At 51.4% G+C, this 17,101-nt stretch overlaps 1 protein-coding gene across 1 annotated transcript; it reads right to left on the reverse strand.

Moving 5' to 3' along the window:
• Positions 1-1,544: 1,544 nt before the first annotated feature.
• LOC116942970 (uncharacterized) lies at positions 1,545-16,893 on the reverse strand. Its single transcript, XM_032955511.2, has 2 exons — positions 15,461-16,893; positions 1,545-5,360 (listed from the first exon to the last, which is right to left on the reverse strand). The coding sequence occupies exons 1-2, from the start codon at positions 15,789-15,791 to the stop codon at positions 4,249-4,251; spliced, it is 1,443 nt and encodes a 480-aa protein (XP_032811402.2). The 5' UTR covers positions 15,792-16,893; the 3' UTR covers positions 1,545-4,248.
• Between the last annotated feature and the right edge of the window lie 208 nt (positions 16,894-17,101).

Here is a 17,101-nt window from a genome sequence, read left to right on the forward strand (position 1 = left end):
AAGTTGGCGCGCATGGCTCTGTCCGTCGGCCGTCGTCGCCCGCGCCTTGAGCCGCTCGTTCGCGCCGCTGTGCGTCGGCGGCGCGTCCACCGAAGGCGCCGCATGATGCCTCGGAATGGTTCGCTAGCGCCCAGTCTCGCGACGGTGTCTCCTCCTCCTCGTCGTCTCGTCGGCGTCTCGTCGGCGTCCGTGTGCGCGCGTGTCTCTCGGGCATGGGTGGGTTGTGAGTAAATCGCCGTTGCTTGCTCCACGTCACAGAGGAACTCGCCGCCCCCTCCCGCCACCACCATCCACACAACTCCTATTTATTGAAGCGCGTCACGGCGGTTGCATGGCCAGCGCTCATCTCTTGAGCCCGTTTGCAAGGGGGTTCCTGTGTATTTGTGTTTTTGTTTCGCTGTTCATTGTTGTCGTCTTATTAAAGAACAACTTTCAAAATTAAAGTGTCCACGCCGCTGGATAGGTTTTTGTTGTTGTTTTGCCCGCCTGTGTAAAACTTGTAAAGATTCGCATGTTACTCTGGGCGGGTTTGAACAACAAACATATGGTCGACATGATGTTGATTTGAAGCTTTCGTGACTGCAGGAATCCATACTCTTTGGTTATTTCGGTAAAGTCACGGTAGGTATCAAATAAAATAAATCACGGCGTTTCGGGCGCAACACAAGCAATCATCATCAGGTGCTTTCCCACCTTATTTTATTTTATACCCACGTGACTTTACCGAAACAACCAAAGAGTATAGAAATGGTGTGTTTTTGACAAGTGATTTCATAGAATGAATGCTACTGTGGCTGCAGACGGTGTGAAAAAAAATAATGCGTTTGGATACGTTTCCCCGCCCCCTCCCCCAATGTGTTGCATGTGTTGTTTGGTATTACATACAAGAACATCTGGGTCACATAAGTTGAAATGTATAATGGGGTGGGGTACAGGATATACAGGATATAAAACCCGTGGTGTATGTTTAATGTAATTAGTTTTTTCTGAACCCAAAAATGCCTCACTGCTTCCTCTAGACCTGTCAAGAAGTTCCTACTCATAATAATCCGGAAAGATTTAAAGTTTGAACAGACGGAACCATTTTAAGATGCATCTTAATCGCACGCGTTAAGACTGTTTCTAAAACTCGAGTCGGCGCGACCCACCGAGAGCTGCCTTGTCTTTCCGCGTTGACCAATTTACTCCCCATTGTAATACAAATTAAGTTCTTGTCACGCTTCACGCACCTGATGATTGTTAAACACGTCCCACGTGACACGCAAAGCATTTAACGCTGTCTGCAGTCGTGTGGAGCACGTGCGCACAGCGAGATCTTAATTTGAATCGGATCTATTAACGAAGTGTTAATTGCTTAGCGTATCACCTGGGATTTGTTTAACAGTCATCGGGTGAGTGCAGCGGGGAAGAAATACATTTATATTTAAAGTAAATTGGTAAACAAGGAAAGACAGCGTGGTAGGTGTAAAAATGTAAATTCTCATTCTATAAAAAAAACAATCCTGAGAAATAACGTTTTGGCAAAACACGAAATGAGAAGTGCATATTTTAGCCCTGTTTATTTTGTAAAAACATGGTTGTTGTACAGTAACAGGTAACGACGATTTCAGTTCAGAAACATTGGCACCGTATGAATAATTACGAAAGCTTTTTACAATATTGTAGTGCAGACAAACGTAGCGTCGGCTCTGAAGTACACGTGACTCATCACAGCCATTAACACAGCATTAACCGGCGTGTGTGTGTGTGAATAAGGCGTATGTGCGTGTGAAAGGCGGCCGGGCGTGGTACTGGCCACCCACCCCCTCGTTGTGCCGTGCCGGCCTTCAAATATTTATCTATTCGCTCGCTAACAGCACTTGCCCCACAGTCTGTGAAGGCGACACGTCTTTATGCACACCCAAATGTTTAATATGTCCATGGTGTGTGTGTTATCAATGTACAGTTTTACAAAGTACTGCTCTGGATTGCCGTATCTCTAGGTTGTTGCACATTGCACCGTACAAGTGGCGTGCATTAGTTTATAGCAACACTGACCGATTTTGTGGATATTTTTTTAAAAACGCATTTTCATGACAATAATCCGCTCCAAATCACCCGAATTGCGCTCCCAATGTCGTTGGATCGTGGGCACCGCTAAGCAGAGTTGAGTCGAGCGCGTTTGGATGTGCGACCACCAACTCGAACTGGACCAGCGTGGTGAAGTATGGTCAAATAAACCAACCACGACTTGTAACCACATGCGGGAGGCCCTCGATTGACAATAGGGCAGTACACTAGGACCACAGCAACCGTAATGTTCGAGAATTTTTGCACACTCTGGTGTCTCATTTTCAAAACATGGCCCTCACGCTTTTTTCCATTCCCCATACACATGGCCAGGGCCTCATTTCTCTTGGAATATTTTCCAGGACCTCCCAAACGGTGATATCGGGTGCGGAGTAAATGTGTTTTTTCCGGAGCTCAGCCCCGGACACCTCCGATTTAAATTAAGCCCAGCGCACAGCATATGAGCACTTAATTTATGATAAGCAATTCTCTGGTTCTCTTAAAAAAACACATCTTTATCGGTAATGGATAAAACAAGTCGCGAGTGTCAGGGGCTAGAGACAGCCACAATTACGTAAGCGCTATTTCTAAACCATTAAGAGACTCGCATAAACAATAACGGGCCATTGTAATGGGGCAGAAGAGGCCTTTAAATATAATTAAATTCTACATTTGCTATTCAAGAGTAAATCCCAAGCGGTTTAATGAGTATGCAGGGGCCCTGCACGTGAACACAATTAACTATTCTCTGTGTGTGTGTATCAGCGGGTAAAGGCGATGCAGAATTGCAGGGGCATTACACAGTGAACGTTTTAAAATATATATATAAATAAAACTTATTTCACCTTGTGCCCCCCGTCTACATTAGGCATTGCCTAATGACAAAACGAGAGCGCTTTTTTTTTTAAAAAAGAAAATAAAAAAACACCCCATACAAGAGCGCAAGATCTTGTCTGTCATTATAATCTCTCCACCGCACCGCGTTTGTATAATTGTATAATCTTAATTGTAAGGAATGGCTGTTGCTGGTGCTGCGTAAGCTGATTTTAATGGTGGCGAGAATGGACAATTGCTCCCGCACGCACGAAACGACTGTACAGTAATATATGTACTTAGTACAAAATAAATGGCAATATATCAGCCTCCAGCCGCACTAACACTCGCGCCGAGTATTAATGCGGCCTAATTATCGCGGGATTGGTGGTCGCGCGACAGACCCAACTCGCTTGGTTTATTAGAGAAATCTCTCACGCTCGCTCGCTTTTTGTGGTAAAAAAAGCCGGCGTGCAGATATTTACTACATTCGTAATAAAGTTCAGCAAACGTACACCGACTTATAATTTATAAGGTACACATGGAGTGACAGTGAAAACGGAGTACTCCAGAAGAAAGCAGTGACAATGTTGCTGCTGAAATCTAACATTTTTGGAGAACACTAAACTGCCGAATTCATGAAATTGGTGTGCCACGTAAACTTACGCTTCAATTCCCCGTGGAACCGATGAAGCACGGATGGAGACGTGGACCCGGATTTAACGACACGATCCTACAGATACAAATCCAGACAGAATCCAGACAGAATCCAAGCCATTGACCGAGCGCGGGCGCACACCTTTTGAAATGGTGAGAATTCACTTGAACCTGATGAGGCACGCATAAAGAAAATAAACACGCGCACACCCGCGACGAGTCATCAATGGGCCACGTCACCTCGTTCCGATGCTGTGCACGTGGCACGTTTCTGAACCCGTGATGCTAATGCGCAAAAAAAAAACCGGGCATGACATTAAGAGCTGCATCTCTCCGGGAGATGATGAGACCGAGGAATCACCGCGTGTGCGGCCAGGTACTATAGCTGGATTACTATAATTATAATTACATCTCAGGATCGTGAGAGGAGGTGACCACGTAGGGATGCCATAATTCAGCAGTGGATTGCCCATGGCTGCTGATGATGATGAAACGAAAAAGCGACTCGCGCAAATCACACGTTTCGGGCGTGGAGTGTCTGGCAGCGTTCACTTCGCGGGCCAGAAGCACACTTGGGGAGGCGTGTCCCTCGTCCGGTTGGGCGTTCATTCTCTTCACCTCGGCGACTGTCGAAGACCCGCGTCGTCAATCTCCGTCTTCCCCCCACGACTCCCACCGCCATCCGCACCGTCCGCGGGGACGTGCGCCCGCGCGCGCTTCAGACGCACTTCAGACGCACATGTGAGCCGGGGCTACGCTGCCCTCTTCCTGACTCGGCGCTCCGCTGTGTCGTGGGGGCGCCGAGCCCGCCACCGCCGCTTGACCCAGGCCATTGGCCTCTGACGCGGGGCCGTTGGCCGTCCCCCCGGGGCCCTGCGCGGCTTCTCCGGCCGCGGGAACGGTCCCCGGCGCCGGAGCCTGGGTCGACGCCGCGGTGGCCACGAGCTGCTGCTGCTGCTGCTGGGTCGCTGCCCGCGCAGCGTCGCCCGGCGCCGGAGCACCCAGAGCGGGCCGCACCCCGGCCTCGCTCGCGGAGTGCGCGTGTCCGTGCGGCGGGTGCCCGTGCATGGCGTACGCCTGCGCCTGAGCTTGCGCCTGAGCTTGCGCCTGCGCTTGTGCCTGCGCCTGCGCGTGCGCCTGGCTGTACTCGCCCTGCACCGAGTAGATCACGTACTGCTGGGGCCGCATGAACAATCCCGCGGCCGCTGCCGCTTGCTGCTGCTGTTGCTGCTGGTGATGATGAAATTGCTGCTGCTGCTGTTGCTGCTGCTGGTGGTGGTGATGGTGCGCCGCGTGGAACGGGTACCCGTAGGGGTAGCTGTAGTAAGTGTTCACCGTGTCCACGGGGCCAGCTCGCCCGGCCACTTGCGCAGAGGAGGCGCACAGAGCAGGAGCCTTGAGCATCATCGCGGCACCACCAGGAGCGATGTGTCCCCCGGTTTGCGCTCTGCCTGCCCCTACCGGCATCTTGAAGTTCAGCTGATGATGCTGCTGCTGCCCGCCTCCTTGAGCCTTGTAGGACGCCGCGGGCGCGTTGGCGGTCATCCCGGGCGCGTTGGGGGCACCGTTGGACGTGGAACTGGTGGCGCTGCTGGATTGGCGAGAGGGGGCTCGCGCAAAACCAGCTCCGGCGCCGCCGGCCGCCCCGGCCACGGAGCCCGGAGCTGCCCCGGGTATCATGGGCAGCGTCTCGAGGAGGCGAGACTGGGCGGCCTGGCGGCTCTGCGCCGCCTGGCGCTTGGGGCGCAGGCAGCGGCAGCAGCACACGGCGATGAGGGAGCCCACGAGGATGAACGCCACGAAGATGGCTCCGACGATGAGGAAAGGCACGTAGATGGGCACTGTGGAGACAAGAGGCGGGAGGAGGCGTTTGGAGTTGACCTTGCTCGGACTCGCCGATCGTGTCGCTCGTAGGTGCATGCGCAGTTCCTTTGGTTGAGCTCAGGGGCAGGCGACCAAAATAACAAGAACAGCCATTTTTTTTTTTACAATTCGGTAAAAAAAGCTCAATATTTGAAGAGCCTCAACGCGTGTGAATACGAGATGGTGGATCCTTAATAAATAACAGCACGAAGCAGTCCTTAAAGAGGCGCGTGCGGCTCCAGAGACGCAGGTTGCCGACCCCTGGTTGAGTCACTGCTCATGGGACGGAGGGCCTCGCCCGTGCATCCCCCTTGGGGTTGTGAGCTCACGCTGGAAATCAGCTGTTCACCGAGTCGTGAATTCATTTGCGACAAAGTTTACGAGTGGGGTTCAATATTTGTTGATTGGTAATGTGGAATGATTTTCATCGTCCATAATAGAGGGTTTTTTTTGGGTTAGATCGCGTAAATATATAATCTAACCCCCAAAAAACTCTATTATGGATGCTATTGCTCGCGAAAGCCTCCTACGTGTTAAATTGATTTTCATCGTGTTTGGTGAATTCACATCGTGATTGTTTTCTCTCCCTTTGGCGAACGCAGGATGGGGTATATATTTGTGGATATAATAAGCATTTTTTTATTCAAATGACATTCACATTTGCCTTACGAATTGCATATGTACAGATGCAGCTCTTTGTCAATCCACTGTTGGATGATGGCCTCCCCACGCCCCAAGGGTTGTGGAGGTTATTTGGCCATAAAGTTGTGGCTTGGCTCTCCAACACACTGGTGTGCTGTACTAGTGACGAATTGGCCACGTTCTGTTTACGTGACAACCCTTACTAGTTGGCTGTGTCGGGTGGCGGCGGCGTTTCACGACACACTTATATATTTACGCGATCTAACCCCAAAAATCCCCCTCTTATTATGGTTGATATTGGTCGCGAAAGCCTCCTACGTCTTAAACTATTTGGCCATACTTCACCACGCTCGCCAGTGCGGGGGTTTGAGGCGGGGAGCATAAATGTGGAAGCATAGTGCAATACAACAATGGATTTTGCTGCACTGTCATCTGCTACGCACACTGTGTCAGCCCCGGAGCAGCCCACAACAACAGCAACCTGCTTTACGCAAGCTGTAATGCATAGCACATTCTGGGTGTGCTGTTCATAGGAAGCCACTGGAGTTATGTCCCTTTAAATCTAGAATGAAAACTCATTTATTTAGAACTGCTTTTTCGTGTTTAGTTTAATATCCTTCACCCACACCTCCAATTAGCACGGTTGGCTACGTACGGTGCGAAAGAAGTTCGTACATACATAGGGCGTCATCAATGAGTGGTTTGGAAACGAATAATTATACATAAATTACAACCAAGCCCACCAAGAAAAGGTTTGCTCAGGAGAAGACACGTGCTTTCACTTAAGGCCCTACCCCCACTGCCATCACACACACGACCACCACCACTATCACCACCACCATCACCACCACCACCAGCGCGTCAAATTAATTACGCGAAGACAGAAAAGAGGCGCTCTCCGCAAATGCATGTCAGGATTTAAAGCCCGCGTTTTTTCGATTAGGCTCGGCAATACTAACAAATGGAGCTTATTTGATTGGACTCGTTGATAAGAGGATTACCGTGAGCCAGGGGCCAGGTTCCACAACACTCTTCTTCTATTTCGATTTAAAGCTGTGGTGACTGCAGGGATTCATCTTCTTGGTTCTTATGGTAAAGTCACGTAGAAGGGAAACAATAAAATAATACAAATAAAACATAATAAAATAAAATTCTCACGACGTTTCGGCCACAACACAAGCAGCCGTCCTCGGGTGAAGAAACAGAACTGTCGGAGCGCTGTCTTTCCGACAGTTGCTTGTGTTGTGGCCGAAACGCCGTGAGAATTTTATTTTATTATGTTTTATTATTATTTTATTATTTCCCTTCTACGTGACTTTACCAAAAGAACTAAGAGGATAAATCTTCTTCTTGTTTTGTAGGCGGCCGGGAGTCGGATTTACCGCAATTCCTTTTTTTCGGCGGAATTTCGGGGGTGCGTGTGAGCGGTGATGCAGTGGGTTACCGCACTGCCGCTCCCCATTCAGCTCTAGCGTCCTGAGTTTTGTTCGAGTCACAGGCCGCGGCTGACGGAAGGTAACACCTGCAACCAACCTTGCCGCAGGGACCGACTCCTTCAGCGTGGCGAATAATGCCCAAACGTAATCCAGCAGTTGATTTTTGCGAATGGAATTCCACAACCCTCGACCGTGGAATTCCCTTCCTTGGTCGATCAGGCAATCTTGAGTCTGTTACCTTTTTTTTTAACAGCGTCTTCAAACTGACCTCTTGTCACTGCAGGTTTTTTTCCCGTAACTTAAGCTTCATGTTAAAAGCTTTGAGGCCTTATGCGAATTGCGCAATAGCAAAAAAACTCCCGAGTTTATTATAATATATTACTGTTACAACTGTAAGAGACCAACAAGGGACGTAGTCTCTTTTGCCAAGTTATTATAGAGAGAAAAAAAACCAACCCCTCACATTAGTCAATAACACTGCGCTAAAATGGAAAAATATGTCATCGACGCAGTTTCAGGGAAATGGCCCTTCTTAAGAGTCCCCAAGTTGTTAAGAGTGTGTAACTTTGTTCAATAAAAAAAAACATGGAGTAACGCTCATCTACAATCACTTTATATTCGCTGTTCGTTGCTGGCCGCTAGGTATTTTGAGTCACTGGACAGGTAACTCACTTGGGGTCACCGTGTGCCATCTGCCGCTTCACAGCGCTCAGCTTGTTGTCGTTCCCCCGCATATCCGGTTAAGCACGGTCGGCTACGTACAGCGCGAAAGAAGTTCAATATACCGTGCAATATGCACAAGCTAAAGATCCCGTGACACCGTGTGCAAGAGTATGCCGCTGTGTGCCAGAGTCGTGGTCCATATTTCAAAAATGTCACCGCTAGAATGACTGCGAAAGGTGGGAGGGCTCCCCTGCAAAACAGAGTCATGAGACTCGATGAGGCTTTCTTGAGCAAAGAAGCAAAATTGTAACCATAGCAATCATAAGAGTAACCGTGGTTCAACATTAAAGGCGGATCTGTCTTGAGTGGCGACTGAGGAGGAGAGGCGACTCGAACGCCCGTTCTGCGACGTCGAAACACGCACACGCCTTGACCGTGTGTAGGGCCAGGCACGAAGAGGGACGCAATTGTGGCGGTAGTGGCGGTAGTGGCGGTGTGGCGGTAGTGGCAGTAGTGGCGGTAGTGGTGGTGATGCCCAACAAGGAGGGGTTTCGGGTTGACCCAGAATCCGTGATGCGTGGAAAGTGCCGCGAATTGTCTGACTGCATGAGTGCGTCTCCTTTGCGTAAAACAAAATAAATCCGAAATATTCTTATCATGACTACTCATCGGTGTAGGATGTTGTTGCCATGTGTGATCGGCTGCTCTCGCGCTAGAGCGTGAAGAAGGAAGCGCACCTCCGATGAGCACGGTTGGCTACGTACAATGAGAAAGAAGTTCAACATACGTACAAGCGACGCAGGCAGGCAGTGGAGATTGGCTTTGGCGTGCGGTCTCACGATTGGCTTGTGTAAGCAGTTGTGTGTAGTGTGTGTAGTAGTAAGTGTGTAGTATGTAGTAGTGTGTGTAGTAGTGTGTTGTAGTATGTGTGTGTGTTGTCCGGCAAAAACAACCCCCTACCTCCTTGTTGGTGCCGGACGGCAAAACTGTGGTGGGCAGTGCTATGGGGGGAGGGCCTATTTAGATTGGCCATTCCCTTCATGGCGTTTGTAAACACCACAGTGGCCAAATAGGGGCTCTGGATGGGTGTGAGGGGCTGGTAACCCCTCCACCTTGAATGAATTACCACCAAACCACGATTTAAACATTTAATTAAGCTTGTGCCGGAGGCCCCGGGGGAACAGGCGTCTATGATGTCTCTGGGCAAAACCCCATTTGGCGGAACCAGGAGACTGAATCCTTGCCCTTGGGGCTCCTCCAGTAACAACATAAAACCACTACGGGTGGCCACGTGGAATGTTCAAATGCTCATTGCGGAGGAGAGGCTGCTACTCCTCTGTCGGGAGCAGGACCGGTACTGCCTGGATCTCTGTGGTATTCTTAAGGTCCGATGGACTGGCTCTGGCTCCTGCCACCATGAGGGGTGGACAGTCCTCTACTCGGGGTAGGAGACTGCCAAACAACAGGAAGTGGCTCTTCTTCTGAACAAAAGAATGAAGGGGTTGTGGGAGTGTGGCGGTGAGGTGTGGGAAGCTCTAAGCTCCAGGCTACTTTAGGCTTGCCTTCCCATTAACCAGAGGCAAGGAATGGTGGTCGTGGTTACTTATAACCCCACCGAAGACGAACATCCGTGGAGGGATGCAGGCAAAGCTGATGAGTCAGATGCCTTCTATGACCTCCTGTCACAGGTGCTAGCTAAAGTGGCCCCTCGGGATAGTCATCTTGTTGGGTGACTTCAAAGCGAGAGTTGGTCATGATGCTGGCACCTGGTCTGCAGTGATTGGAAGTCATGGGCCAGATCAGCTCAATAACAATGGCAGGAGGCTGCTAGATTTTTGTGCAGCCCATGGGCTTGTAAATACTAACACGCTATTCCGGCATCGGCGCATCCACACAACATCATGGATGCATGCCGGGTCCAAGCAAGAACATCTGCTGGACTACATAGTGACGGAACAGCGGCTGTGGGCCCATGTCCTTGACACCAGGACCTACCGTGGAGCTGATCTGCCCACTGACCATCGACTTGTCATCTGTAAGATGCACCTGCCATTCTTCCACTCCGGTGGTGGGTGTACACTCAGGACCCCATTCAAACCCATAGTGGCATGGTCTCAGCTAGCTAATGAAAATTGCAAGCGAGAATTTCATCATCGCTTGCAGCTGGGGTTGGCATCGTCCCCCACTCCTCCTGATGTCGAGGGGAAATGGGCGAGGTTTAGGACTGTGGCTCATGCAGCTGCAATGGCTCCTTTGGCTGCATGGTCTAAACCTCCCCAGAGACCTTCGCTGACACAGGAGGTGTTCAGGCTGGCTGAGAAGAGCAACAGGCCCACTCTCACCATCTACAGCATCCCACGTCAGAGAAAGAGGCTTACTGCAGCCTTCGCTCGGAGGTTCGGAGAGCCGTGAGGTGCTGCAAGGATGGGTTGTGGTCGTGGGTTGCTGAGGAGATGGAGTCTGCCTCAATGGCCTGCCATTACACATCGCTCTTTAACTCGATCAAAAAAGTAACCTGCAGTGCCACACCTATTACCATCATTAAGGAAAAGAAAAGTGATCCAATCTCTGACCTCCGGAACAGGTTTGAGGATTTGCTGAGCATTTCTGTGAGGTCCTGGGGGAGGGGAATCCCTCAGCCTGGAAAACATCGTGGGACAAAATGGGGATGACCCTGCTGAGGCTGCGGTGCTTCAAATAGTGGAAGAAGTCACCCCCTGTGAGTGGCTGGCTGAGGTGCCATCTGTTTAGGACGTACTGAAGGTGATCTGGAGTCTGAGACCAGGAAAGGAACCGGGCAGAGATGATCTCCCAAGCAAAATGCTGAGGGAGGGTGGCGTTTGTGCACAGACTGCCCTATATGACATCATAACAACAGTCTGGACCACTGGACGGGTTCCGCAGGATTGGAAGGATGCCCTGGTGGTTCCCTTCTTTAAGAAGGGGGACTGCAGACTGTAACAACTACAGGAGCATCTCACTCCTCAGTGTGCCAGGAAAGGTCCTGGCAAGGATTAATCAAAATTGCCTTACCAGGCACGCTGAGGAGAGGTTTGCGGAGCCCCAATGCGGTTTCAGGAAAGGGCGGTCCTGCATAGATGCAATATTTTCATTCCGTCTGCCACAGCAGAGGTGTAGGGAATTCCAACAAGACCGACATCTCTGATTTATTGACCTGGTCAAGGCCTATGATACCATCAGTAGGCCTAGGCTCTGGGTTGTTCTTCATGCTTTCGGAGTCCCTGACCCTCTGCTCACGATCATTAAGGATCTTCATGATGGTGAGCGGGCCCGGGTAAACTACGTGGCCGGGAGTCGGAGGCATTCCCTGTTCACCTTGGGGTGCGACAGGGATGTCCTCTGGCTGCCACATTATTTGACATATATTTCGACCACGTAGTTCGTGAAGCCTTCAATAGCTGTACCGGAGGAATTTCAATCTAATACAGACACAATGGGAGGCTGATCGATGCCTTGGTGTGGTCAAGGAATGGCTCCCTATTGCTCAACCATGTTATGTATGCCGATGATCTGGTAATTGCTGCTCACTCAGAGGTGGAGTTGGAGGCGCTGCTGCTGAACCTGGAGCTTGCCACTAAGAGGTGGGGCCTTACAATCAGCCCCACCAAAACTAAGCACCTGGCTGGGTATTGGACACTCCACCCCCACAACTCCCAATTGGTGAGAGTGTAGTTGTGGAGAGAGTAGAGAGTTTCCCATACCTGAGCAGTGTGCTCATGACCGGCTCCGGTTTGACAGTAGAGGTCTCACTCCGAATCAGTCGAGCGGCATTATCTTTTCATTGGTTGCGTAATGCTGTGTGGAAGCTACCTGGTCTGTCGCTCCTGCACGAAGCTTCAGGTCTTCTCGGCCACCGTCATTTCCCTCCCTTCTCTATGCTTGCGAAACGTGGACCCCCCTAATGGAACATCTTCACCGGTTATAAACATTTAGGCTGGCCTGCCGACAATCAATCCTGGGTTTAACCAGGCTGTATAGTTGTTAGGAGCTCATACATCATTGAAAGATCTGGGCAAGGTCCCATCGGTGAGCTCCTCCGGCGGGCAAGGCTGCGATGGCTGGGTCATGTAGCCCGCATGCCCAGCCACCGCATGCCGAAACAGCTTTTCTTTGGCCAGATCAAGGGGGCTAAATGGGCGCGGCACGGGCTAGAGAAGAGATGGAGTGATGTGGTACAGGAGGATATGGAGCTGAATGAACTTGCCGATGACTGGTACCAGCGGTGTCAAGATCGGCCTCTGTAGAGGAGGCTCGTGAAGGACGCTACTGGGCAGTTGGAGGCAGTCGCCCTCCAACAACAACGGAGGGCGGAGGAGCGACGCTCACAACAACGAGCGGAGCGCCGGGTGGCTAAAGCACAGCAGATTGGCACAGTAGGGGGCACAGGTGGTGCATCAGCCAGTCATCTCAGTCGATCTGTGGCACCTAGGTCTGCCCCGTGACCTCGTGCCAGCGGGTGTTCGACACTTCACGTGCCTCAACGTGCACATAGCCTGGCACAAGCGTCATGATGATGTCACCGCCACTTAGTAGCGAATGGTGGTTGTTGTCGTGTGTAGTGCGTGTAGTAGTAAGTGTGTAGTGTGTAGTAAGTGTGTAGTGTGTATGTAGTAGTGTAGTTAGTGTGTAGTAAGTGTGTATGTAGTAGTAAGTGTGTAGTAGTAGTAAGTGTGTAGTAGTAAGTGTGTAGTGTGTATGTAGTAGTGTGTGTGTAGTAGTGTAGTTAGTGTGTAGTAAGCGTGTATGTAGTAGTAAGTGTGTAATGGTAGGTGTGTAGTGTGTAGTAAGTAAGTGTGTATATAGTAGTAAGTGCGTAGTAGTAGTAAGTGTGTATGTAGTAGTAAGTGTGTAGTAGTAAGTGTGTACTGTGTAGTAAGTGTGTAGTAGTAAGTGTGTAGTAGTGTGTAGTGTGTAGCAGTAGGTATGTACTGTATAGTAAGTGTGTAGTGTGTATGTAGTAGTGTAGTTAGTGTGTAGTAAGTGTATATGTAGCAGTAAGTGTGTAGTGTGTATGTAGTAGTGTAGTTAGTGTGTAGTAAGTGTGTATGTTGTAGTAAGTGTGTAGTAGTAAGTGTGTAGTGTAGTTAGTGTGTAGTAAGTGTGTATGTTGTAGCAAGTGTGTATGTAGTAGTGTGTAGTAGTAAGTGTGCTCACGACTGTGTTGTTGATGGGACAGGTGTCTGACTGCTGGAGTCGTCATGTAAAGTGAAGAAGAAGATGATGTCGATAAAGTTGCAATGGTCGCTTTTGCATATAACAACATTCACCTAATTTTTGGGGGAAAATATCTAATATGCGATTTTTCGGACAGATATTGCGATTGCGATTTGATTTGCGATTATAGATTTTTTTAAAGGCAAGCTTCAGTTAAATATTCACTGTGTAATAGATTTAAAACATGTGATGGAGCATTACTACGTGATACAATCAAAATATGAACAGCTCTATATATTCTAATGCTTGGATGGGAACTTAAAAATATATTAATTGCTTGCAACGTGTATTTATTAAATTGTTATAATTGAAATAGAACAATCAAACGTAGAACAATTGTTAAGTTAAATAAATAAAGTTATAATAATAAAAAGAATGAAACAATTCCAATAGGAAAGTAATAGGACTTTTCAAATCGCCAAAGAAATCGCAGCCTTTGCGATTTGCTAATTGAATTGTTTCAAATTGCGATTTGAAATCGATTAATCGTTCAGCCCTCGTTGAAAACCAAGCCTTGCACGACAAACACGTGGCTGGGAGATCCTTCATCCAGCAACAGTGGATTGGCAAAGCGGTCGACAGTGATCGCTCGACTCGTCCGCAGAAACGTTTCAATAGATACCCCGCAAGCAGGGACTGTGGCTGTACAAGACTCGTCTCATTAATAACTTGGCGTATGCTCCAGTAAAGCTCACAAGGCATCATCGACTCCACCAGCCATAGCCCCCCCCCCACCCCCCGCATCCTATTCCAAGTTGATATCGGTTCATCAAACTTCTCATTCGCCACGATTACAGCGCCGCTCCTTATCACTAAATCCCCAATGCGTAGAGGGGTTTTAATTTGTAAGCGCGTGTTGTTTCATTAACCTGCCCAAGGAGAGCTTTTTTAAAAACTAATTTAAATACTGAACCATTGTCAAAAAGATTCCGGCACGCGGAGCGAAACGTCGGACGTCATTGCCGGAGATTACACAGTTACAACCCGAGAATGCATCGGGAGAATTAAACGAATCCCTGAGTCACACGAGCGCGTTCCAACTCGGTTGTGTCGAGATTTGGCATGCGTAGAAGTTCTGGTACTTTTCTCCGGAAGTTTTAACCGGTCAATGGTTATGTTAAAGAACCACACTATGAGCACAATGAACTCGCTCAATGTCGTTCCTAGGACTTGAAATGTCAAGATTACCCGAACATGTGTTGTGGAGTACGGCGAGTGACTTGTGTGTGTGTGTGCGCGCGCGCGCGCATCTGTTCAGAGAATGGATGACACCGGCTTGATTGATGCATCCGTGCAACTGTGCCGAGCTGCCTGCCCGGGTGTTGTATGTATCGAGGTAGTAGTCCTGCCCGGGTGTTGTATGTATCGAGGTAGTAGTCCTGCCCGGGTGTTGTATGTATCGAGGTAGTAGTCCTGCGTGAGCGTAGGCATGCAAAACTCAGTGCTCAACTCTGTGTGTGTGTGTGGAGCTGTGGTCCAGCAGTCAGCACACTACGAACCCGGTCACCCGAGTTCGATTCCAGCTCACGGCCAGTCACCGTGGCTAGTATTTGAACCGCTTCTGCCCAAGGTCGACCCAGCCTCACACGAGTACCCCGTGCGGTGTGAAAAACATCGGCACTGGTGATACAAAGGCGGCCGGGCGTGGTGCTGGGCACCCGGCCACTCGTGTGCCGTGGCGGCCTTCATTGTTGATCGCTAACACCACTTGCCCCAACAGTTTGTTGAGGCCGTACAGGGGGGATCTTTGTCTTTGCGTGCGCGTGTGCGCGCGTGTGTGCGCGCGCGTGTGTGTGTGTATGCGTATGTGTGCGTGTGTGTGCGCGCGTGTGCGCGCGCGTGTGTGTGCGCGTGTGTGCGCGCGTGTGTGTGCGCGCGTGTGTGTGCGTGTGTACGCGCGTGTGTGCGTGTATGCGCGCGCGTGTGTGTACGCGCGTGTGTGCGTGTGTGCGCGCGTGTGTGTGTGCGTGTGTACGCGTGTGTGTGTGTGCGTGTGTGTGCGTGTGTGTGCGTGCGTGTGTCCGCGCGTGTGTGTGCGTGTACGCGTGTGTGTGCGCGTGTGTGTGCGTGTGTGTGCGCGCGTGCGTGTCACTGGCTCGTACGCGCAGAGGCTCCGGGTGGCGCGTCGCCCTCCTTGCCCTGTCCCCCCGGCGGCTCCGTGCGGTCGTTCCGGCACTGCCCCTGGTCCAGCCTCGCCTCTGGCGCCGTGCAGCAGTAGCGCAGCGAGCACGAGCCGCAGCAGATGGTCGCCTCGGCCGTGTCGAATCGTTCGGGGCACGGGAAGCCGTCGTGCCAGGTCCCGCTTGGGTCCAGCCACCCGTGGCAGTACTCCGCGCTGGCGCGCACGCAACGCGCCGCTTGCAGCAGGAGCAGCAGCAGGCAGGGCAGCAGTCGCCGCAATGGCTGTTGCTCGGCTGTCCGATGTTGCGCCATTCCTTTCCTCCCTCCTCCTCCTCCTCCCTACGACTCCCGCGTGTGCCGCCGGCGAGGACACGGGCCGGGGACCTGCTGCTGTGTTGGGTCGCCGGTGATCGTCGACTCGCCTCCGCTCGGGATTCGGGTTCACCCCGCTGGAACCATGGAGGCAGAGGCGGAACCCCCACGCAGGGGACAGGGGACAGGGGGGGGGTGCCGGGCAGGGAGTCGAAACGAGCAAAAGTCCCAGAACGCCCCTAAAGGCTTCCCTACCTGGAGCGTACCACCTCGGGCCCCGTGGCTTGTCGTCGCCCCCCTCCCGATGGGCTCTGCAGTAGTCCGAGGCGGTTTGCTGTCATGTGGACGCAAAGTTGTTTGCCGGGTTCGCGAGCGCAGTTCGTCTTCCAAGGCTCCCCTCGGTGCCGCGCGCGTCTCCAGAAGTCAAACGCTGGCAAAGTGTCTCTCCTGCCTGGGGGCTCGGCCTACCCCCCCCCTCCTCTCCTCCTCCTGCCAACGCCGGCACAAACTTCAAGCCGAGTTCAAACTTTACTCGAGTTAAACTTCCGACCTGAACAGCAGCGGCAGCGGCGACAGCGAGGAAGGAATCCTCTCGGTCCGTGTTCACTGGGATTCTGCGGTCTCTCGGCGATTAGGGTTTTGGTATTCGTAAAAAACAACGATACTCTCGCGTGTGGCTGGTGCAGTTTAAAAGAGGCGTTGCGCGTAATCGCTCTCGCTCGGTAATCTGGAGAAGATAGAAGAAGTAGAATAGAAGTCCCGCGTCGGTTCTTCATCCGAAAGTTCCCACGCACTCACCCCCCGGTGCTCCTCCTCATGCCCACCACCATCACCACCCTCACCACCACCACGCTCACCACCACCACCACCACGCTCACCACCACCACCACGCTCACCACCACCACCTCCACGTGTCGCGCGCAGTCGGTGTCCGATCACTGCGAACAGCGCCTGGCAGCCAGAGATGCGATTATAACCCCCTCCCTGCCTCCTCGTCAATCCACCCACCAGGGCCCCTCCACCCAACCAGCCAGTCCATTGCGCGCACGCACCCACACACACCCAGCGCTCAGTCACACACGCGCACACAGTCACACATTCTCCCCCCACCACCACCACCACTCCACCCTCCTCCTCATCCCGCTTCTCCACCACCCCCTCCTCATCCAAATGCAGCCCTGGGACCCTCGCTTTGCCCCTCCTCCCTCCCTCCCTCCGCCCCTCACCCCCCACTTTTTTTAACCCCACAGCAGCCCCGCCCGCTCCAACACAATGTCAATCCTCGGGCTTGTAGGGTCAGCGAACGGGAC

The sequence above is a fragment of the Petromyzon marinus genome, chromosome 16 (assembly GCF_048934315.1).
Source record: "Petromyzon marinus isolate PM22_M1 ecotype Great Lakes invasive population chromosome 16, UKy_Petmar_22M1.pri1.0, whole genome shotgun sequence".
Lineage (NCBI taxonomy): Eukaryota > Metazoa > Chordata > Hyperoartia > Petromyzontiformes > Petromyzontidae > Petromyzon > Petromyzon marinus.

Coding starts and splice junctions, on each gene's coding strand:
- LOC116942970 (XM_032955511.2), bottom strand. CDS start 15,791: ATGGCGCAACATCGGACAGCCGAGCAACAGCCATTGCGGCGACTGCTG. Junction 5,361..15,460: donor GCCACCCGGAGCCTCTGCGC/GTACGAGCCAGT, acceptor TTGTCTCCACAG/TGCCCATCTACGTGCCTTTC.